Source organism: Schistocerca nitens, chromosome 9, assembly GCF_023898315.1.
Source record: "Schistocerca nitens isolate TAMUIC-IGC-003100 chromosome 9, iqSchNite1.1, whole genome shotgun sequence".
Classification (NCBI taxonomy): Eukaryota; Metazoa; Arthropoda; class Insecta; order Orthoptera; family Acrididae; genus Schistocerca; species Schistocerca nitens.
The window spans coordinates 217,859,062-217,882,901 of record NC_064622.1 but is presented as its reverse complement, the minus strand read 5'-3'; the positions used below and the strand labels follow the sequence as shown (position 1 = coordinate 217,882,901).

Here is a 23,840-nt window from a genome sequence, read left to right as displayed (position 1 = left end):
AAACAAATTGAAATAGGTGTTCCACAGGGCAGCATTCTGGGCCCATTGTTATTTCTAATTTATATCAATGATAAAAAGGTTCTAGAAAGCTCAGCCAAAATGCTACTTTTTGCAGATGACACGAGTATCATAATTAGTGATATAAAAGAATCATTGTGTACTACAGCAGAAAAAATGCTCTCAAACATACAGTCATGATTTTATTCAAATAAGCTGAAATTAAATACAAAGAAAACAAACTTTATACAGTATGGAAGCAAGTATCAAGGGGAAAATATGTGCCTTATGCTGGATAGCAAACAAATAGAAAAAGTGTGCACCACAAAGTTTCTGGGAATGCAAATTGACCAAGATTTAAACTGGAATGAACACAGTGTATATCTTACTTAGAAACTTAGCTCAGCATGTTTTGCCTTAAGAATAATATCCAAGGTATGTAGCAAGGAATGTATTAGAGCAGTGTACTTTAGTTATTTCCAATCGGTTGTGAGCTATGGCATAAGTTTTTGGGGAAAAACCAGGTCAAGACTAGATGAGATTTTTATTACGCAAAAAAGAGCTATTCGTACCATGACACACAGCCCACCACGAACTCACTGTAGACCCTTATTCAGACAACTATAGATACTGACAATACCATCAATATATATTTTTAAATGTCTGGAAATGATCAGTAAAATTAACTGCGATCTCAAAACCAACTCAAGCTACCATGATCACAATACAAGGCATTGTAAAGACTTTCACATTCCCTATGTAGCAAAAACTAGAAGTCAGAAACATGTTAGCCACTTTGGAATAAAGCTTTTAAATGCACTTCCATCTTAAATTAAAGAATTGAAAGGCAAAAATAATTTCAAGCATGAAGTAAAAAAATACTTGATGGAAAAATGCTACTACAGTGTAAATGAATACCAGTCTCAGACTGTGGATTGAAACCTGTACTTACTTTTTTTAAATTTAAACTAATTTAATTATGTTTTCAACTTCATAATTAAGGTGCTTATGAAAAATCTGGTAAATATCCGTAATACGTTTTGTGCATAAGGTGTAGTTCATGATCTATAATTGTTTATCATGAGCACGTACTCTGTTTTTGTGCAATAAGTTCTTGTACACTACTTATGTACTATGTGTATGTAATTTGTTTTGCTGATTGTATATGTTTGTCCATGTGCATGTGTTGTTATGTGTTACGTGTAATCAAATGACAAATCCTATATCACATGTGTGATCTATTGGATGCTAAATAAATAAATGAAGCAGCTTGTTGACAATCTACTTAAAAGTATGGCATTGCAACCAGGAACAGTCTGGTACTCTACATAAAAATGATTGTAGCAACAAAAATCTCTTAAGAAATTGTTTGAAAAAGCTAACTGAAATATTAATTTGTGTGATGACTTACTGAATATATGCTGCTGTAAGTTCATTCCATTCCCATAATGTTTACCTCCTTTGGAATGTGATTGTTCTTCTAATATAAATTTTAAAAAACACTGATAATTTCACTAATATAATTCGAATTTCAAGAAATTTAATTGATCATATTTCAGATGGGACGAATCAAGTAAATAAAACAGCTTCCTTTCGCTTTCTATTCCTATACATGTTCTAGTTTAAATTTTCTTTTTGTATTAAATTACAATTCATGTACATTTGTTATGAATAACAAATGTGCAAATAACGAGAAAACATTTTTATTACAGGTGCAAATAAAAGGATTGCTAGTGCACTAATGTAGAACATTTGTTTGCTTTTTCATGTTTACACATGCTGAGCACACCTTATCCATGGTTACAAGTGAAAATATAAAAGAGGACTCACAGAATGGGTCTACACTAGGCAGTGAGAGTGGTTTTTTGTAAAGAGGCTGCTAGTGGTTAGTAATAAATTTTATTAATACAGTGAAAAATTGGTGAAGCAGTGCAACAAAGCTATGGAGTATAGAGCAATATAATAAATATATTGTGAAATATTGTAATATCATAAAATGTAATTTATTTATCTCTTTTGAATTTTTGTAAAAACAGATGTTATTAAGTGGACAAGGAAGGTTGTTAGGTAACATTTGCTTTAAATATTTAAGTTGAAATTTAAATTATTATGATAATGTTGTTTTCTTTATGTAACAAACTTATAGGCCACTGAGTTACCCAGTCAACTATTTGTCCACAACTGTCTGTCTCATTCAGTTTGGGGAGGGGGGGGGGGGGGGGGAGGTGATGAATGTAGCAAGTTGGGAACTAATTCAACTATTATGTTTTCTTCTTCCAGAATCCATGAAAGACTACAATTCTTTTGTTTTACATTCTATATATAGTGTAGGTGGACACATATGTGACATGTACAGGAAGGTGTCAAGCTGTTATTTATCAAATTTAAATTTATCACTCAATTATTTAGATTTGTGTTCCTAATAACAATGATGCAAATGGTTTTACTAGAACCCAGAGTAATTAAAAATCATGGATAAGTAAGTTACAGTGATGTCATCCAGTAAAATAAACATTTTGAGCTAAACAGCAGCAAAGGAGGTATACAGGGTTTGTCCAGAAAGTAATACAATGCTTTTTTTAATTTACTAATTGCATAGACCCAACAACTTAAAATTCTTTGTAGTATGACCCTTCTGCATCATGCATCATAAACTTTCTGGAACTCCTCAATCAGGATGATCTTCAGGGAAGCCACTGAAGTAACTTGTGTGTTGTCGAACTCAAGACACTTTCCTTTGAGGTCCCTTTTAGCTGAGGCAACAAAACAAAGTCCGCTGGGGCCATGTTGGGATTGTAGTGTAGCTGCAGCACCACTGTCACATCCATCCATGTCACATAGGCTGTGACAACAAAGAAGGTGTGAGCTGGCACATTGTCATGGTGCAGTTTCCACAAAGAGCAGAAGACCTTTTGGATGCAGGCAACCATGTAATTCAATCTTTGGAGCACTTCCTTCTAAAACTGAGCACTGATGATCTTTGCTTATGCGAGCCTCCCTCTGGTGAGGTGGCAACGTTGTGTGCCATTCTACACTGTGCCTCTGAAAGACCCATGACTCCTCCCCATTGAACACATTGTGCAAGAAATGGGATCATCTTCACAAAGGTGCCATAGTTCATATTTCCCTTTGGTGTTGATCAAAACTCTGGTCAGAAGTTTTGCATAAACCTTCTGCATGGTCAAGTCTTCTAATCTCATGAACAAACATTTGCAGTAAGTCCAATAATCCTGATATCAAGCCAACATTCATTTGAAGGGCTGAATTCAGTAACTGGTGCACACAAATCACATGGTCATTCATTTGTAATCTTGACTGTTGTCCTTGTGTGCCTTGTTGGTGACCTCCACCTGACCTTCTCTAAACATCTTGCGCCACCTGTTCAACTGCGCCACCTGTTCCCCATGCGTTCCAAAAGTTTTCAGCAGCATCTTGCTGAGCTTCACAAAAAAAATTATTCATAGCATTGCTCTAAAGTTTTCTCCATTGTAAGTTCAATGCAACCACTAATAGAGGTTCATGCAAAAAGCCATCCTAACACTTGAAGAGCATGGAGGAAATTGAGTAACCTACCACCGGAAAGATAAGAGTACCCATCAGTCTGACTGCTCTGCAAGTTATAGTCACATCACAAAAAGATATGACACATTACTCTCAGGACATCCCTGTAGTTACCATTCATTTCAATTCAGACAGTCCCAACTTTCTGAGAACATATTTTAAAGTATCTGAAATTAATCAACTTATGAAATAATTGACAGTAAACATTTGGATCCTCAAAATTTCAGTTGCCTCTTTTGTCTTGATGCTTGCAAGATTCTGAGCTTCAATGACATAATGTTATTACTGTATTTTCTCTCTCATTATTAAATTCAGTCAGTAGCTAAGATTTTGAATAATTTAGGTTCACAAACAATTTATTTCAAGATTGATGCCATAGTCATTAGTATGGGATTTAGATGAAACATGAATAATAATGTTCCAGATATTTTTGTGAATTACTAACCTCAAATATTTTTCATAAACCAAATAGTAGCAAAATCTCAGAGTCCATGCAGAATAGAAAATCTAACCTAGCTGCTTCTCAAAACATTAAGTAGTTTCAGAAATAACATCATATCCTTTTGCATGTCTTTAAACAGTCAGCCTTCCACCAAAATCACCACTCTGCTACTAGCAAGTAACTGAGTAACACCTCCAGTCAGGTCACATTAGAGTATGTGACAGGCAAGCGATTGGATAACATAATCAGGCCAATTTGACTGAAAGTCTGTGACCAACCAGCACACATGCAAGCCCTCTAAGTCAAATCATGTATTTAATGGCAGTCTGCTGCCAGTATTCATACTCACCATCAGTATGTCAATATCCCTCAAACAGTATTTACTGAACAGTGTTACTAATTCTGTTGACCATACTACAGATTATGCCATGCACTACTGCTTTCATGTTCTGTCACTTTATATTACACCTCTGTGAAATTCTACAAGGACCATGACTCTGATTAATGGTTAGGAGAGTTCTTTTCCAAATGTATGTGTTACGGCATAAAGTCAAGCACCAGCATGCCAGTTGGGAACAACAAAGCAGAAAAGGCTGGGAGAAGGGGTCTGCCAATTGCACGCTGACCAACCTCCCTTCCAGGATGACAACATGACAGCAGCGGCCCCTAGGTGAGGAGGTCATAAGCACTGCGCCCAACTGGTGGCAGCCCTCTTGGCTAGCAGCTTCAATGTTAGGCTTTTCGATAGCAGCATCATCGTTAGCAACTTCGTTAGCTAGCTCTATGTAGCACAGACTTGTATTTGTCTATGCTGGAGAAGACTGATTACTTTGTATGTCACCCTCTTCTTGTGACACATCTAGAAAAGTTAAGTATTGTAATTTTCTTGTTGTAATAGAACTTGTTAATACAAGTTGTTTGTTTGTTTGTCTCGTGAACTGAGTAGGCAGGATTCATAGACACATCAATATTGGCGACAAGATGAACGAACACCAACATGAAAACCTGTTCATGTTTTTCACCCAGAGGCAATAGCTGCCACAGATTTGTCATGGGATTTTGTGTTTTGCTGGTGGATTAATTCTACCTTGTCTTTTCTTTGCAGGAGTTTTTTTACATGTTTGAACAGTGTTTCTTATAGTGTTTTTTCTATTAATTGTTTTCAGGTGGGCGTTGCAAAAATTTTCTTTGCTTGTGTGTTTGTTTTTATTGCTTGCATTGTCTGGTTTATTCCATTTGCCTATTCCAATACTAGCAACCCATCTCTCCCAACCCCTGCTCAGGCACCTCAGCTGCAAGCAATAGATGGAATGCAGCTAAGACAAATGTTTCTGTTTCAGGCCAGCAGACTGCAACCTTTCTGAACAGTACAACAGCTACTGATGAACCAAACAACTAACACAGTGCCACATGCATAAACTGTGGCTCCTATTGCCATACCACCTTTTCGCCATTTTAACGAAAAAGAAGAGGAATGGCTCAAGTGGTTGCAACAGTATGAAGCTCACATCATTGCTCACAAAGTATCAGGTACTGTGAAACTACATTGCTTTTTGTCATTGGTAGGAAGTGCCGTCTTTTGCCTCATTCAGAAATTGTTCCCTAACACCACTCTGAGAGAACTTTCCTATGATTAGGTTATAGGCTGTCTACCTATCATGACCAAGTGAATGTGTTGGCAGCTAGGTACCCATTCTTTCGTTGCAAGGAAACATCAGAACAAACTTATCCTGAGTGGTAACGGATTTGCAGGGTATGACTAAGAAATTCAAATTCAGATGTGCTTGTGGTGCTTTATATTCAGAAGTTATGTTGCGTGATGTGATCGTGTACAATGTAACTGATGTCAACCTTCGAGAACAGATTTTGAAACAGTGAGAGCCAACATTTCAGCACATAGTGCAAGTTCTAGGTCAGTATGATTCATGTGCCATAGCGCCTGATAAATTTGAGCAGCCACCAATTTGTCTGGTTGAGTCATCCCTTGCTCACAACCGGCCCAATAGGCAGCAACAGCACGCATGTGCCAAGCTTCATAAATAGTTCTCTAACTGGGCAGCTACATCAGTAAATAGAATAAAGTCATGCCCTCGGTGTTATTCACTGCACAAATGCCTAGATTTCCCGTCCAGACAAGCACAGTGTTACGCTTGTGGCAAGAAAGGTCACATACAAACAGTATGTTTGCAATGGAACAAAGATAAGACTTCTCCCCAATCACAAAAATCTAGTCAAAAGGCCCATGTAATCAATGCAGTGTATTCAAAGCCTACTGCAGGGCTATACTGGACAAGACATTCTCATTCTTGGAAAATGTGCTTTGCCTGTGACATTCACTGAACTACAGTCATGTGTATGTGAGAACGTATTTGGCCTTAATTTGTTTGATTTGTTTGGCTTTCAAATTCAGGACAATGTGTTGTCAGTGACTGCATTCAATGCCAAAGACAGTGTAGCTATCTTGCTGAAAGCATTCCCTGAACTATTTTCTGACGGTTTAGGCAGTGCTAACAATTTTGTTGCATGTATTACTATGGAAGACAATGCTTAGCCAAAATTTTGCTGGGGCAGAACTGTTACTGTTGCATTACAGGATAAAGCTGCTGCTGAACTTAAAGAATTGCAAGATAGCAGGTATTGCACCCATACAAGCTAGTCAGTGGGCAGGTCCACTCGTTTTGCTCGCTAAACCTTCAGGTCACACTCACCTCTGTGTTGACTTTAAGTCTACAGTCAATCAACAAACTATGATTGATACTTGTCTATTTGCCATGCCCAGAGGATCTCATGGACAGATCAGGCACTGTTTGCTACTTTTGAAAAACTGATTTGCATGACGCATATCTTCAAATACCACTAGATGAAGAATCTCAAACCGTGTGTGTTGTGAGCACTCATTTGGGCTTGTTGGAATATTTGCATTTGCCTTTTGGTAGTGCTTCTGCACTCACCATTTTCCAATGGTATTTGGAACAGCTGAATGCTAAAATACCAAACTGTTCAAACTATTTGGACGATATTGTCATAGCAGTCATACACCTGAAGAACACATTGCAAATTTGTGTGCTTTGTTTCGTGTGTTAGCTGATACAGAACTAAAGTGTAGACTGGACAAGAATGATTTTTTTAAACCTGAGTTGCAGTATCTTGGTCATGTTATAAACAGTCAAGGTGTACATCCTCTTCAGTCAAATTTGTTAGCCATACGTGACCTGCCAGTTACTCGCAATATCACAGAATTGTAGTCAGTCTTAGGGAAAATGAACTATTATATTCGGTTCATACCAAGTGCCACACAAATTGCAGCTTCATTTCATCACATACATCACAAGAATGTGCCCTTTGTTTAGACAGATGAGTGCCAAGAAGCTTTTCAAAACCTTAAAGATGCATTGCTCAGTGATCGATGCTTGGTTCACTTTGATCCTGACAAACCAGTTGTGCTGCAAGTTGACACTTCTCGTTAGGGAATTGGTGCAGTGCTTTCACATGGATTTGGTGATAGAGACGGGCCTATTACTTTTGCATCAAAAGTGTTGTCCAAAGCTCAGTGTAGCTATTCACAAATAAAGAAAAGGCATTGGCTATTGTGTATGGTGTCACCAAATTCCACCACTATTTGTATGGCAGAAAATTCTACTTTGTAACAGATCACAAGCCATTGCATGCCTTGTTTCATCTGATGAAACCGGTTCCTGTATGAACTGCCCAAAAATTGCAAAGATGGGCTTTGTTGTTGTCTCAATACCAGTACGAGATTGTGTATCATCCACCAGCTCAACATGGTAATTCAGACACATTTCCATGTCTCTCGATTGGCCCTGATACAGACTTTGATGCTTCTGCTGCATCTTGTTGTCACATTGACGCTCAGGATTCTGTGTTGCTTCAATCTTTTCCTCTGAACTATACAAAATTGCACAGGCCACAGAAGCTGCTTCAGATTTGAACATTTTGCTAAAATATATTTGCACATCTTGGCCTCACTCATTACATAGCATCGTGGACTCTGTCATGTGACAATACTTTGCACATCGGCATAGCCTTGCTATGCACCAAGGTGTGATTCTTGTTCAAAATGACAGTCGTATGTGTTGATCCCAAAGCTTTGAAAAAAGAAGTGTTGCAGTTACTTTGCCAAGAATACCGGTGGATTGTTTGTACAAAACAGTCAGCACGTCGACACTGTACTTGACAGGGTATGGAAACCAAAACAGGGCAGATGACATTATGGTGTCATGCATGTGTGGAAAATCAGTCTGCTCTGCCACAAAAATTCTCTGCTTGGCCTAAGTTGTAATCACCGTGGCAATGTGTGCACATAGACTTTGTGGGTCCTTTTTTCAACATTCGTTGGTTGATTGTGTTAGACTCTTATAGCAAGTTTCTGTTTGCTGTGCCAATGAATTCAACGACACCACATACCACAGTCTAGGTGTTGTCCTCTATTTTTAGCCTCAAAGGTTTGCCTGAAGTCATAGTATCAGACAATGGCACTAAGTTCACGTCAAATGAATTCAAAACATTGTGTAAATGCAATGGCATACAGCATCTAACTAGTGCATCATTCCATCTAGTCAAATGGCAAAGCAGAACATTTTGTCAGAATCTTCCGGCAGCAGATGGCCAAACTTTGCACTGCACACACCAGTGATCAAGCAATGGAACTGTTTCTTGCCTCCTATTGTTCACATCCATGATATGGACCATTGTCACAGGAACTGCTCCATGGCCGCTGCCATCAGACACTGCTCCACCTGCTCCACCCTCCTCAGAATCTGGCACTGAAGGTTATGCCACATGATATTGTGTTTTTCAGGGTTTTTAGGGGCAGCAGACAATGGTCACAAGGTGAGATCCTTCGTCGACTTGGCGCATGCGAATATCTCATTTCAGGCCCAGACAGCAGTGCTGATATCACAATCAAATTCGCCACTGTCATGTGCACAGTGATCCTTCTGTATCTCCTCCCCCAGGTTCACGGATCCTGAGGATAGTGTAGCCACAGCAGCCACTGCCAGAGGTTGTCATCCCAACACTGTGGGATGACCCCATTGAGATGGAGCCTTCGCCTCCTCCACCTCCTCTCATCCTACTGTCCATGTTGCCATGCCCGACACCTTCTACATCTTGTTATGGGCCTCAGGAGGTGAATGGAAACACTTCTGGGTGTTTCTCGTGTGACGTTTCCACCAGAAGGAAGGTCGAATGGCAGGGTATGACCAAAAGTCTGACGCTGCAGCCACAGCTTCTGGTCCATCAGACCGTCCATGCTCCTGCCTCCCCTCCTGTTGTTGTGCTCCATATATGGCGATGGTCCATCAATTTTGATTAGGGGGGGGGGGGGTGGGTGGGGGAGGAATGTGATGGTATTAAGTCAAGCACTGGCATGCCTGTTGGGAACAACAAAGGAGAGAATGCTGTGAGAAGGGGTCAGCCAATAGCATGCTGACGGACCTCCCTTCCAGGACTTCAATGCGACAGAAGTGGCTCCTAGGTGAAGAGCACAAAAGCACCATGCTCGACTGGTGGCAGCCCTCTTGGATAGCAGCTTCAGTGTTAAGCACTTTGATAGTAGTGTCAGCGTTAGTGACTTTATTACCAAGCTCTACATAGCACAGACTTGTATTTGTCTATTCTGAAGAAGACTGGTTTTGTATGTCACACTTTGCTTGTGACACATCTAGCAAATTTAAGTATTGTAATTTTCTTGTTGTAATAAAACTCATTAATAGGAGTTGTTTGTTTGTTTGTTTGTCTGTCAAATATAGTAGTCAGGATTCCTAGACCGAACAGTATGAGTGAAGGAAAGGATGTGTGTCTCTTTATGTGTACAAACTGTGATTTGTAAAACTGGAACTGGCCACCACAACGTTGTAGTGCAAATAAAGTGAGATGAACCACTTAAAATTTATCTGCTGGGAGATTCAAAATGAAATAACAGGTTTCAATTGTCTGTTGCCAACAAACTATGAAGGCTAGAAATAGATTGCAAATGTCAGTGTATAGGGGAAGGTTCAAAGTTTCATGAAACTATATGACACAATAAACATAAGCACTGTGTGTTGCTTGAGAAACATCAAAACAGTAGTCCATTTCATTACACACATGAATCAACTGGTCCTTCTTTATTGATTTGACAGCTTCAACAATTCAGTTTCTCAGATCTTGAAATGTAGCTGCCACAGGTGGGATAAATACTCTGTCTTTTATGTACCACCACAGAAAAAAATCACAAAATGTGAGATCTGGTGACCTAGGAGGCCAAAAGAAATGTACAAAATCTTCTTGCAAACCTTTTGTGACCCTGTGTTGTGCAATGGTGTAGTTAAGGAATGTGGTAGCCCTGTGCCTGCTATACGGACGTCTGAGTCACAGCTCTCGTACAAGATAAGTAATTTAAGTAGTAATAAACTGTTTTTAACATTTTAAACTAATTTATTACGTTAATTATAATGCTCTTGAAGCGTACAATTTAAGGTTTTTGTCTTACTCGCTTATTTTCACAGTAATCACGTAAAGTTTGTTTTGTTTACATATCGTGGCCAGGCCGAACTTTTGAGCTTTCAGATTAAACTTCATACCGCAATTTTAAGTGCATTTACTGATAGTTTAGTGTGCTAAATACGTTTGCTGCCCCTTTATATCTGTAGAGTATCATCATCTCTTAAGTAATTTCCAGTAAAAAACTTCTGAACCACTGTTTACATAGTCGCGAGTAGGCCTAATTTTTGTCTTTCTGTCACTAAAATCGTTTTGTACCATGAGTGTAAAGTCCCTGACGTGCCATAGAATTGTTAGCTCCAGAGTCTGGTGTGATGGATGTAGTAACTTTTTTCATTAGGGCGATTGTAGTGGCATGGGAATTGGGAAAATGAGTGAGACTCATCAGTGGCTCTGTAGGCTATCCAGTAGAGATAGAAAGATTGTGGAACAGGAGGGGAAAATTGCTGCCCTTCAGGCTGAGTTAGATGAGGCTAGGTGAGAACTGGGCAAGTTAAGGGGGGTGAAGGGTAAACAGGGGTGGGAAGTGGCAACAGGCATAAGGAACAGGCCAAGAAATTCTTCTGACAGCTTTGTTATTAATGTACAAAATAGGTTTGACCTGTTGCCTCAGTCAGAAACTGATGAGCCTCTCACAGAAGTAGATGTAGACAGGGCTCAACAAGCTTTCAGCAGCAAATTGAATAAGAATGTAGGGAAGTCGGCAAAGAGAAAGAAAGTCTTGTTGCTAGGTAGTTCGCATGCTAGGGGTGTGGGCCAACGTTTACAGGATGAATTAGGGTCAGAATACCAGTTCACAAGTTTTTTCAAACCTAGTGCTGGACTGGGGAAGGTTACAGAGGATTTAGGTTCACTATGTGGAGGCTTTACTAAGGAAGATACCGTGGTTATTGTGGGTGGGCCGGGCAACAGTATTGACAGAGATCCGGGGTACAGCATAGAGTGTGACCGGGCAAAGATTGCATCAACATCGAGTCATACCAGTGTTGGGTTTGTGTCGGTTCTGGAGCGCCACGACCGACCTCATTTGAGCTCTTCTGTCAGGAGAGTTAATTTGGAGTTGGAACGGCTACTTGGACCTGGTGCAGGGTCACACATTGGTGTGGTTCCTGTTGATTCACTCTGTAGGTGGGACTATACCAGTCATGGTCTACACCTCAACAAGAAAGGGAAGGGTAAACTGGCTGGGCTGATAGCAGGAAATTTAAAGGGGGGAGGAACTACATCTCATGGTGGGAACTCTTTTTCAGTGTAAGATCAGTGTCCAGTGGGAAACTCAGCTAGGCAAGTACTAAAGATGTTAAAAAAGTTCAAGATACTTACAAAAGTAAAGTGAAAAATAATGTTAGTATATTTCATCAAAATATTGGGGGATTGAAGAATAAAACTGATGAACTTCTGCTTTGTTTAGAAGATATAGAAACTGAGAATGTAATAGATGTACTATGCCTGTCTGAGCATCACATTGTCACTGATATGCAAAAGGTTAGCATCAATGGATACAAATTAGCTGCACATTTAAGTAGAGATAATATGATGAGAGGAGGAGTTGCCATATATGTGAAAAGCTTCCACAGTGTAAAAAATTTAGAAACTAAAAAATTTTGTGTAGAGCAACATATGGAAGCATGTGCCACTGAACTTAAACTAAATGATGGCACTTCCATAATTGTAACAGTGTATAGGTCCCCCTCAGGGAATTTCCAGCTACTTCTAGAAAACTTGGATGCTTTGTTGTGCTATCTGTCAGACAGGGGGAAGGAAATTATCATTTGTGGGGATTTCAATGTTGATTCCCTGAAAGAGGGTAATAGGAAGAATGACCTTGTAGTATTACTCAGTTCTTTCAATTTGAGCTCCATCATTGATTTTCCGACTCGGATAACAAAGAACAGCAGTACATTGATAAATAACTTAACAGACTTTCAAAGCAGTGTGTTCAATTAACAATATAAATATTGCAAACTTTAGGGAAAGCCTACAGCAGCTAGACTGGGATGAAGTGTATAAGGAACCCAATGCAAACTTGAAATATAACTTATTTCACTACACATTTTTAAGGGTATTTGAAAATTGTTTTCCCAAGAAAATAGTTAAACATAATTCCAAGAAAACATATAAAAAAGCCTTGGTTAACTAAAGGAATAAGAATATCTTGCAACCATAAAAGAGAACTATATCTAACAGCAAGAGGGAGTACTGACCCCAAAATTGTTCAATATTATAAAAACTATTGTGTGGTACTAAGAAAAGTTATTAAAAAGTCCAGAAGCATGTGTATCATGTCTGAGATCAGTAACTCTGATAAAAAAATTAAAGCAATTTGGAATATTATTGAAAGGGAAACAGGGCAACCAAGAGCACAGTAAGGCTTTAGCGCCATAAAACTGAATGACAAGTGTACTAACAAACAATCAGAAATTGAAAATATTTTCAATAATCATTTTTTAAATGTTGTGGAGAAAATAGGATCTAGATCTTCACTAGAAGAGGCAATGCTACTAATAGAAGAGGCCATACCTGTGCAGTTTGAAACAATTGTAATTCCACCAACCTCTCCCTCTGAAATCAGTAAAATAATAAACTCACTGAAAAGTAAAAGCTCTTACGGAATTGATGGCATTTCCAGCAAGGTACTTAAAGCTTGTTCCCCGCAGATAAGTAGGAGTCTCAGCCATTTATGTAATAGTTCTTTGGAGCAGGGTGTTTTCCCCGATAGACTGAAATATGCCATTGTAAAACCATTGCATAAAAAGGGGGATACGTCGGATGTCAACAACTACCGCCCGATCTCTCTTCTGACAGCTCTATCAAAAATTTTTGAGAAAGTAATGTATTCAAGAGTAGCCTCCCATATTTGTAAAAATAAAGTACTAACAAAATGTCAGTTTGGTTTTCAGAAAGGCTTTTCAACATAAAATGCTATATATGCTTTCACTGATCAAATATTAAATGCTCTGAATAACCGGACATCACCCATAGGTATTTTTTGTAATCTCTCAAAGGCCTTTGATTGTGTAAATCATGGAATTCTTTTAGATAAGCTAAATCGTTATGGTTTGAGTGGGGCAGTGCACAAATGGTTTAATTCATACTTAACTGGAAGAATGCAGAAAGTTGAAATAAGTGGTTCATGTAATGTTAAAACAACAGCTGATTCCTGAAAATGGGGGGCTATCAAGTACGGGGTCCCACAGGGTTCGGTCTTAGGTCCTTTACTGTTCTTGATATACATTAATGACTTACCATTCCACATTGATGAAGATGCGAAGTTGGTTCTTTTTGCTGATGATTCAAGTATAGTAATAACATCCAAAAACCAAGAACTAAGTGATGTAATTGTAAATGATGTTTTTCACAAAATTATTAAGTGGTTCTCAGCAAACGGACTCTCTTTAAATTTTGATAAAACACAGTATGTACAGTTCCGTACAGTAAATGGCACAACTCCAGTAATAAATACAGACTTTGAACAGAAGTCTGTAGCTAAGGTAGAATTTTCAAAATTTTTAGGTGTGTCCATTGATGAGAGGTTAAACTGGAAGCAAAACATCGATGGTCTGCTGAAACGTCTGAGTTCAGCTACGTATGCTATTAGGGTTAGTGCAAATTTTGGTGGTAAGAATCTGAGTAAATTAGCTTACTATTCTTACTTTCATTGACTGCTTTCGTATGGCATCATATTCTGGGGTAATTCATCGTTGAGTAGAAAAGTATTCATTGCTCAAAAACGTGTAATCAGAATAATTGCTGGAACCCACCCACGGTCATCCTGCAGACATCTATTTAAGGATCTAGGGATCCTCACAGTAACCTCACAGTATATATATTCACTTATGAAATTTGTTGTTAATAATCCAACCCAGTTCAAAAGTAATAGCAGTGTGCATAGCTATAACACAAGGAGAAAGGATGATCTTCACTATGCAGGGTTAAATCTGACTTTGGCACAGAAAGGGGTAAATTATGCTGCCACAAAAGTCTTTGGTAACCTAACAAACAGCATCAAAAGCCTGACAGATAGCCAACTAACATTTAAAAATAAATTAAAAGAATTTCTAGATGACAACTCCTTCTACTCATTGGCTGAATTTTTAGATATAAATTAAGGGGAAAAAAAACAACAACAACTTAAACATTAGTGTCATGCAATATTTTGTGTAATGTAACATCTTGTACAGACATCTTTTATTAACCTGACACGTTCTACATCATTACGAAGTGTCGTATTCATGATCTATGGAACAAGTATTAATCTAATCTAATCTAATCTTACATAATGACACACCTCAAGGTGAGAGTGAAGGTGACAGAATGAAGTCATTGGAATCTTCATTAAGTCAAGGAAATAATCAATTTTGCAGTGTGTCCAGATATGACACTTCTGCCACAGTTTCCTCCACCAAAAAGAAAAGTCCATATAATTTATGAACAGAAATGGCACAAAATACATTTGATTTCAGTAAGTCTCTTTGATTGTATATGACAATGCCAGGATATTTTTATCCCCAAATTCTTACATTATGTCAGTCTGTTTGATCAGAGAGCTGAAATATCAATTCATTTGAAAAGATGAGCCATTCAAAAAAAGTGTCCTCTGCCATACCCTGGAGAATTGAAATGTAAAATTCTTACCTTCTGTTATAGACAACAGCATACAATTGTTGTGGTAACTGCAACTTGTAAGGTCTCATATGCAGGAATTGTTTCAGATCAGAACACACCACACAATTTTCTGAGGAAGTTGATGTTTCTGGCCTGCCCACCTTGTGAACTTCCTAGAGTTCCATTGAATGCATCTTGCATATGCTCAATATTTTCATCAGACAGATGTGGCCAACTAGTGCTATTCCCTATGTGTATGCAAACAACCAGCTTCCAAGAAATCTGTTTGCCAGTCATTAATCTGCTCATGTGGAGGTGGATTCATGCTAAATTGATGGTGGAATGCAAAATGCACTTGACCAATGGATTGCCTTTGCACAAATTCCAACACGCAAAATGAGTTCTCTTGTGGTGTGGTTGCCATGTTGCTACAAGCAAACGACAGCACATCTGTGTCAATCATTGAGCCTTCCTCTATGCAGTGACATGCACAATGTGTTTCTATCATTTATAGTTTGCCTGTAATAAACACTTGAAAATTGTTCGTTCTTTTTGAATCACCTGGTGTTATGTGGTCTACATCATTTGAAACTACCCTTTATAGTACCAGTTTCCAGAACATCTTTTCAGTATATCAACAAACGAGACTTCAAGACATGAAAAAACCAAAAGAAACATCAGTTCAGGTAAGGGGAATGTTGCAAAGTCCCAGTCCAGATTACCTCAGGAGATACATTTGAGACAATGGCTGAAAATTTCCATAAGTGACTGCCACTGGCAAATACTAAAAGGCCTTCAACCACCACAGGGTTGAGAAGGGAAACTGGGATTATTGTTCCAGCAACAAAGAACTTTACATTTGCCCCTTCTTCATGCGGGAGCTGGATTCAACATAGGCTGTGGTTTGTGGCAAGTTATCTGCTCATGGTGAGGTGCATTATACCATACTGTGGTACCACACATGGAATGTAAAAAAATGGTTCTTGCCCTGTTGAATAGTATACAAGAGAATTCTCGTATTCATGGAAGGGGGCCGTACTACTATATCTTTTAAAACCAGCAAGGAACAGTATATTCCCAAGTCAATATCATGGTGTAGCCCTCATGAGCTAAATAGGAAAAAAGTTGAACAAATGGTGAAGAACTGTCTTGCCTGTGATCTTGAATTCAGATAACTTCTTAATCACTTCCAGTTTTTGTTCTTAAGATATTGTGCAACTACCAGTAACCAAGCCCTGTTTGAGGTGACAATACAAAGGATCTCCCCATGCAAGAAAACACTTTCTATACCTGTAGTAGGTCTAATCCATGAGTGGTCTTTATATTTTTGCTGTTTTAAATTTCCTACAGTTATTGACCTGAAACACCAGCAGACATACTGTGATACTCACAGCCATTATACAAGACATCAAGTCAACTATTCTTGGAATCTATATTGGAAAAGTTAATTTCATTCCCCACAGATTACCATGTGGGAACTTATGCTAGAAACATTTGTAGGTGATACAGGGTGATGGTTCTGTGTATGGCCTTTGCTGCTCCTTCTCCTTTTTTATACTCCCTCAATCATTGGAAAAAATTATCTGTCCAAAGGATCATAGAGAATCCATTAATACCTGTGGGCTAGCTGAATTACAATTCACTTGTTTATCAATATCATTCAGTCATCATTTTCCATAAGTCCCATCAAAAAGTAGAATCTTCAGAGATATGGAACAGTATATTTTAACAGCAGAGAAGCAACCCTGAGAAACTTGATCTGTGTGTTTCATTGACAATAAACTGTCATTATACAGCTTAACACTATTTGTGCTTACACCAGCTACATGTGACCAAGTAAATTTAGCAAGAAACCTGTACAATATACCTTTAATTGTTATATCTACTCAATGTGCTAATAGAAACTCCTGGGTGGAACACAAATAATGCATGAGTGAAGACAACCATTCATTGTATAGTATGTGTATTGATCAATGATTAGCCACATAAACTGAAGTATATCTCAGTTTCTAAATTTAAGTTCTTCTTCAGAGCCTACAGGCTTGTATAGCTTTCATTTAGTGGTCACTCATTTCAGTCCTTTCATTACCAACAAGTTCCTGTAAATTTCTTTTGTGCCCCTGAAAGCTTCAACATATTACTAATAATTCTAAGGGCTTTGTGATATGAGCTGCAATTGTATTTGATATGGTGTTATTGAAGTCTTTGATCACTGTCTTTCTGTTAACCAAACATCTTGTACTTAATATCTGTCAACTTGCATTTTCATACCTTGGTCCTATTTATAGCGCAGCTGACATGGTATCTTGAGAAGCTTCATAATATTGTATCTATATCATGCAAGATGTCTGCTATCAGTGGAAAAATTCATCTAGATGGATATGAGCTAGTATAATATTATTGTAGAATCAGTGGTAGTAAAGAAAATGGCTACATACAAAATAAATTACTATCAAGACAACTCATAGGCTGGTGTATGTAATACTCAACAAATCTTTAAATTCTGTGTCACACTTAGGGATCTGGACAGACAGCAGCTATCACAGTGTGGCTGTACTGGCCACCAGAAACCAATATTTCCATTTTTGTTGAGCACTCTTAGAGTAATTATAAGAATATATAGAAGAAATCTGAGAGTCAACAGACTGTGAGTCCTTATCAGAAATAATATCTGATAAAATGGCTAGTGTTTGTGTAACTGATTTGAATTTATACAGTGGAAAATCTAGGACAGAATGGCAACATAAATTATGACAGATTATTACTCACCACACAGAGGAGGCATTGAGCAGCAGACAAGCAGATTTAGAAGTAGACTTTTGGATTAGCTATTGGACAATGTCCTTCATCAGATGCAGAAAACACATACATACCTACACACACACACACACACAGCCACTTTCATCTCTTGGTGGAGATTAAAGTGATTTTTTAAAATGGGAATGCTAATATTTGATTTAAGATTCAGAAAAGAGCACCAAATTTTATGTATCAAGTGACGCATTGTCTAAGGTCATGCCAAGGTTCAATGAAGGTCAAATAAACAAATATATTTTCAGTTCTTGTAGTGATTTACTCAGAATAGAGGAGCTATGCACCGAAATACAATGTTAGATACAAAACACGTTAACTGAAACTTAAAATTCAGATCAGACATCACCATGAAACTGAACTCAACCTTTGAATCACCTTTGATACTTACCTTTAAGATCAGGGTTATAGGTAATGGTACATGATCGCTCATCCCACTTCCAGTTTGTATCTAACATTGTATTTTGCTGTATCCCTCCTCCTTTCCAAGTTAATCTCTACTAGAACTAAAAATATATTTCCTTTTTTACTCTTCATTGAATCTTGCCATTACCTTGAACAATGTATCACTTTCTACACAAAATCTGTTGCTCTGTTAAAATCTTAAATTAAATATTACGGTACCCATTTTAAAAATCACTATAACCTCCAAATCACCTTGAAAATCACATTAAAGGTAATGGCCATTAGTAGGAATGCTTGAACCTCTTTGCCACCTACAACTTTTATCTAAAATGTTTTGCTGTATCTCATCTCTGTTATGGATTAAAATAGTCTACCTTGCATATCTGATGAAGAACCTTATCCAGCATTTAATCATACTTTAAATGTGCCTGTCCATTGATCAATATTTTCTCTATATGGTGACTAATAATTTATCCTAATTCATGTTGTTGATTATAATTTAGGTATTCTGTGAAGAACACTGCTTGTGGTTTCCAGTTATATACATTAACAGCATCACCATAACACTAACAGTTCATAATGACTGAACTATCATGATTTTCCAGGTACTAACATTTCAGAACTTACAGATAGTTGGTCGAATTATGACTGAAGGCACTTTGTCACTGTGATCATTTACTAAATGCTCTGCCAGGCCTTTGGAGAATGTGTAAGTATTTGGATATGTTCCCAGAATCCTAGAAGTGAAAAAGAAAATCAGTTTTAGACTTAGCTATAGGTTAATTCAGAATTTGACCAATGGTAGATATAAGTTGCCTTCTCACTTCGGGGTGAGTATCCTTAATGTGAGATCTTCTGTATTCTCAGCTATGCTTATCATTTCTCGCCAGTCAGCAGGAGCTGGATACAGCTTCTCTTCAACAACTGTTTCATGCAGATTGCAATAAGCTGTCGAGACGTGAACAAAGACCTAGAAATACTTAAATACATCACATATGAAAATTCCAAATATGTAAATTAAATAAGTAGTAACATGATTTGAACATTGTCAATGATTTTAGAATTTGTTATAATATTAAGTGATTATTTCAAGATAATATGTGAGAAAGAGGTCTTATCTTCTTACTAATCAGGAAGGCAATAACAACAGAGATTCCAGACACATGGACAGAAAAAAATAGAGATTAAATATTGAGTTTTCAAGATTTTGAGTGTATTTCGTACTTTAGGATAGAACACAAACAGGTACTTATCAAACTATATATGTTACAACCGGAGATGGCTTGTAGGTATACATTTTGAGTGTTCACAAATTTTTAAATTCAGATAAATATGAGAGTGCAAAATTAATACCATCTGCTGTATAACAGTTATGTTCATCAACACAACTTCAGCCACTATCAATAATAATAATATAATAATAATAATAATATGCATAACTGTTCAATGCTTTAAAGTTGCCATTGTGTGAATAGACATGCTGCTTCATCTGAATGTATAGAGCCATACATAATTAACACACAAAATCAGTTACCATAAACTGTGGTTACGTTGGCCCAATTTTTGCCTGTGTTTTTATATGTGGCAAGAAACCAAATGACAGTGCCAGAGAGAGGATTCCAAATACATTTTTCTAGTACTGTCAAAAACGTTTGCCTGCAAATATGGAAGTGTTGTATCTTTCATCAATTGACTAATTAATTTTCAAGTTATATGTTACACTGTGGTCACTATCTGCAAAGAAACTATGTCATATGTAAAGACACTGAATGGTATGGATATGAGTCTTCTTATGAAAATTAATGAAGCTCTGTTACTTAAAAATAGCTACATTTTGTTAGTCATGTTAGACTGATAATTCTTATCAAATCTTCCCAAGAAAAATGTTGTTTATCTTTTGTTTTGGCCATTTGCAGTAAGACTTTGTCTTCCCATAAAGTTTGCATTAGCACCCTCATCACTCATCTCAGTCCCATTTCAGGGACACATGAACACTATCACATTCTAGCACCCCCTTGTCTTCATTTTGGGATATCTTTGGCATGGGCTAATGTAACCTCATATTTTGAAAAAGTATGCACCATTTTACAGAAACATTAAATACATTACCTAAATTGAATTTCACACAAATGACAATTTCTCATCTTAGTACCAGTCAGGCAGCAGTAGCCGACCGAGACAGACGCAGCAACAGGGAAGTAAACGCTTTTGTGTCATTTACGAGTTCCTAACCAGGAGCGAATTTTATTGTATCATCTGTGTGCTTTAATAGTTTAATTTCTTGAGTTTCTGCATGTAAATTTATCATCTAATAGCCACAGATCTTGTGTTTTCATATTGCGTCAGAAAGTAAAACGATTTTGTGACATATTAAAAGTTCCTAATCAGGGGCAAATTATTTAGTTTCACTTGAGTGTTTATGGAATATCATCTGGATTTGCAATTTCCTGTCAGACATGTCACAGTACATTGTAACTGATGGGAAGTCATTGAGTAAAACAGAAGTGATTTCAGGCATTGCCCAAGGTAGTGTTATAGGCCCTTTGCTGTTCCTTATCTATATAAACAATTTGGGAGGCAATCTGAGGAGCCGTCTTCAGTTGTTTGCAGATGACGCTGTCAATTATCAACTAATAAATACACCAGAAGATCAAAACAAACTGCAAAACGATTTAGAAAAAATATCTGAATGGTGCGAAAAGTGGCAGTTGACCCTAAATAATGAAAAGTGTGAGGTCATCCACATGAGTGCAAACTTGTTAAGCTTTGGTTACATGATAAATCAGTCTAATCTAAAAGCCATAAATTCAACTAAATGCCTAGGTATTACAATTATGAACAACTTAAATTGGAAAGAACATATAGAAAATGTTGCGGGGAAGGCTAACCAAAGGCTGCATTTTATTGCCAGGACACTTATATAATGTAACAGACCTATTAAGGAGACTGCCTACACTATGCTTGTCCGTCCTCTTTTAGAATACTGCTTCACGGTGTGGGATCCTTACCAGATAGGACTGATGGAGTACATTGAAAAAGTTCAAAGAAAGGCAGTACATTTTCTATTATTGCGAAATATGGGAGAGAGTGTCACAGAAATGATACAGGATTTGGGCTGGAAATCATTAAAAGAAAGGTGTTTTGTGATGAAATCATCTCATGAAATTCCAATCACCATCTTTCTCTTTCTCCTCTGAATGCATAAATACTTTGTTGACACCGACCTACATAGGGAGGAATGATCACCACGATAAAATAAGGGAAATCAGAACTTGTACAGAAAGATATAAGTGTTCATTCTTTTCACACGCTATACGAAATTGGAATAATAGAGAATTGTGAAGGTGGTTTGATGAACCCTCTGCAAGGCACTTAAATGTGATTTGTAGAGTATCCACATAGATGTAGATGTACTTAATACTGATAGAATACAAAATTGTACTCACCATATTTTTAGTTTAACTGATGTAAATCCTCCCGGCAGAAGTTACTGGGGTGTAACAGCTGTTAAAATATTTACAATGAACATCAAGTACAGTGCTGCCAACACAATATTGCTACATCGAATTCACAACCTTCTAGATCATACTGCCTTGTTTACTCCATGGTAATGATATAATGGGCCAAAAGTACATGTTGAGGGCCAATGTAATCTCAGCTTATGGTACTGACATTTAGTAATACAACCTTACTTTAACAGACTGGAGGAGAGATGAAAGTTACAAATCATAAAAGAAAGAAATGCATATGCAAAAATCCAGTCTAAACTTCAGGCCAGAAGAGGTGAAACAAATCAGGGAGGAGATGTAACCACTTATGACCTACTCACAATATGTCACCATAATAAAATGCTCCTATCTCAGCAACTCAGGATTGCGCTATGGTTCTGTTTTATGTGGTGTCATCCCATAAATCTAACCTTTCCATTCTAATAATTAATCATAGCTGAAAGTTTCAGACAGTCACAAGGGAAAACTTGTATGATTAATGACCTCATATCTAATATTATACATGATTCGGTTTTTTATTTATTCACATAAGAGATTTTCAATTTTTATTTTCTGGTTCATTTGTTATCAAATATTTGATGATTACTGAATTAATATTCTCCTGGTTCTTGCTCTAACAATTTTTTCACTAACTGGAATAATCTGTGTTTCAATGTTTGTTATATTTGAAACCTGTCACAGTAGTTTCTGAATTGAATTTGTTACATTAGTACAGTGTTTTTACATGTCTTTCAACTGACCTTCAGATTCTTCATCTCCATGGCAAGATTAATAGTCTCACGGGTGCCCCTTACATTTAATATTGTTGCATAGGCAAGACTATCATCAAAACGTACACTTGCTGCACCATGAAAAACAACATTGACTTCCCGTACCAGCAAATCATGATCTTCATCACTGAGCCCAAGCCCAAGCTCTGTTACATCACCTTTCACTGGTTTCAGTTTTTCAATAGCTTCTGGTCTTTGCTTTTTCACAACATCAAAGAGCTGAAATGATTAAAGTCATAGATATTAAAACTTCAAAATTACACACACTAATTTTCTATTAAATGTATCTGCAAGTCTGATAGATAAAATAAGAAACAAGACAGAATGGTTAATCAGATGCTTGCTCATGATTATACCAAATTTCCAGTAATGAGAAAATTACTGATTTTCATAATTGAGCTGCTCGGGGGAACAAAATGGTAAGCGCCAAAATCACAGTTTCGAGATACAGCGCATCTAAAGTTTCAATTGATCTGCAAATCTGAATAATTTTTTTTTTGAACAGTCCCTTTATTCTGTAGTGATTCTAACATCTATCTTCTTCTGACATAAATGAAACTTAGAACTGACTAAAACAAATGAAATATACAAAAATTATTACATTACCATACACCATTAACAACACATAGTGATAGAACATTACATATTAAATTTTACAGTAAGTCTTCAACACTTTACTGAAACTGCAAAATCATTCATCACTCTCATTACTAATGTCTTTTTCATCTAAAACTGTTGGCTTTAGTGACACGATAAATCCATGGTGGACAGGAGGTATGTAATTTAGGAGTGACAGCACGTCAGCAAATTTCTTCTTTTCAATAAGCATTGGCCCATTGTATTTAAGTCGAAGCATAGGAACTGTTCCTCGTCTTCCACGTTTCCTGAAGCTTATTTCATGCCAAATGTCATGACAAAATGTCTTGCTGATGAATAAAGATGATGGATATTCGGAGGTCACCTTCCACTTACATACTTTCCTTAGGTTGACATCTCGACCATCAACTGTCTTCTTTCTGAAGACAAACGCTTCTTTAGATTATCGTATTTCATAGAAATACTCTCTTTTCATATTATATACTAGCAATGGATTCTTCTTAGCCAACTTCTTGATGATCTTACACCACTGATCTGGACTGTACACATCTTGTACTTGTCGGCGAACGTAATTTTCAATTGTCGCGAAATCTCTATCAGATGGCAACATTGTGTGCCTGCTCACGGGGAAGTGGTGTT

At 37.4% G+C, this 23,840-nt stretch overlaps 1 protein-coding gene across 1 annotated transcript in view; it reads right to left on the bottom strand.

Annotated features, from left to right (window-relative positions):
- The window catches only part of LOC126203379 (putative fatty acyl-CoA reductase CG5065), a 190,116-nt gene that overhangs the window by 102,313 nt on the left and 63,963 nt on the right, over window positions 1-23,840 (bottom strand). Inside the window, exons 2-4 of the mRNA XM_049937676.1 lie at window positions 22,575-22,823; window positions 19,150-19,295; window positions 18,953-19,062 (exon numbers count right to left, since the gene is read on the bottom strand). Of these exons, the coding sequence (XP_049793633.1) occupies window positions 18,953-19,062; window positions 19,150-19,295; window positions 22,575-22,823 (505 nt within the window). The remainder of the gene's footprint in view (window positions 1-18,952; window positions 19,063-19,149; window positions 19,296-22,574; window positions 22,824-23,840) is intronic.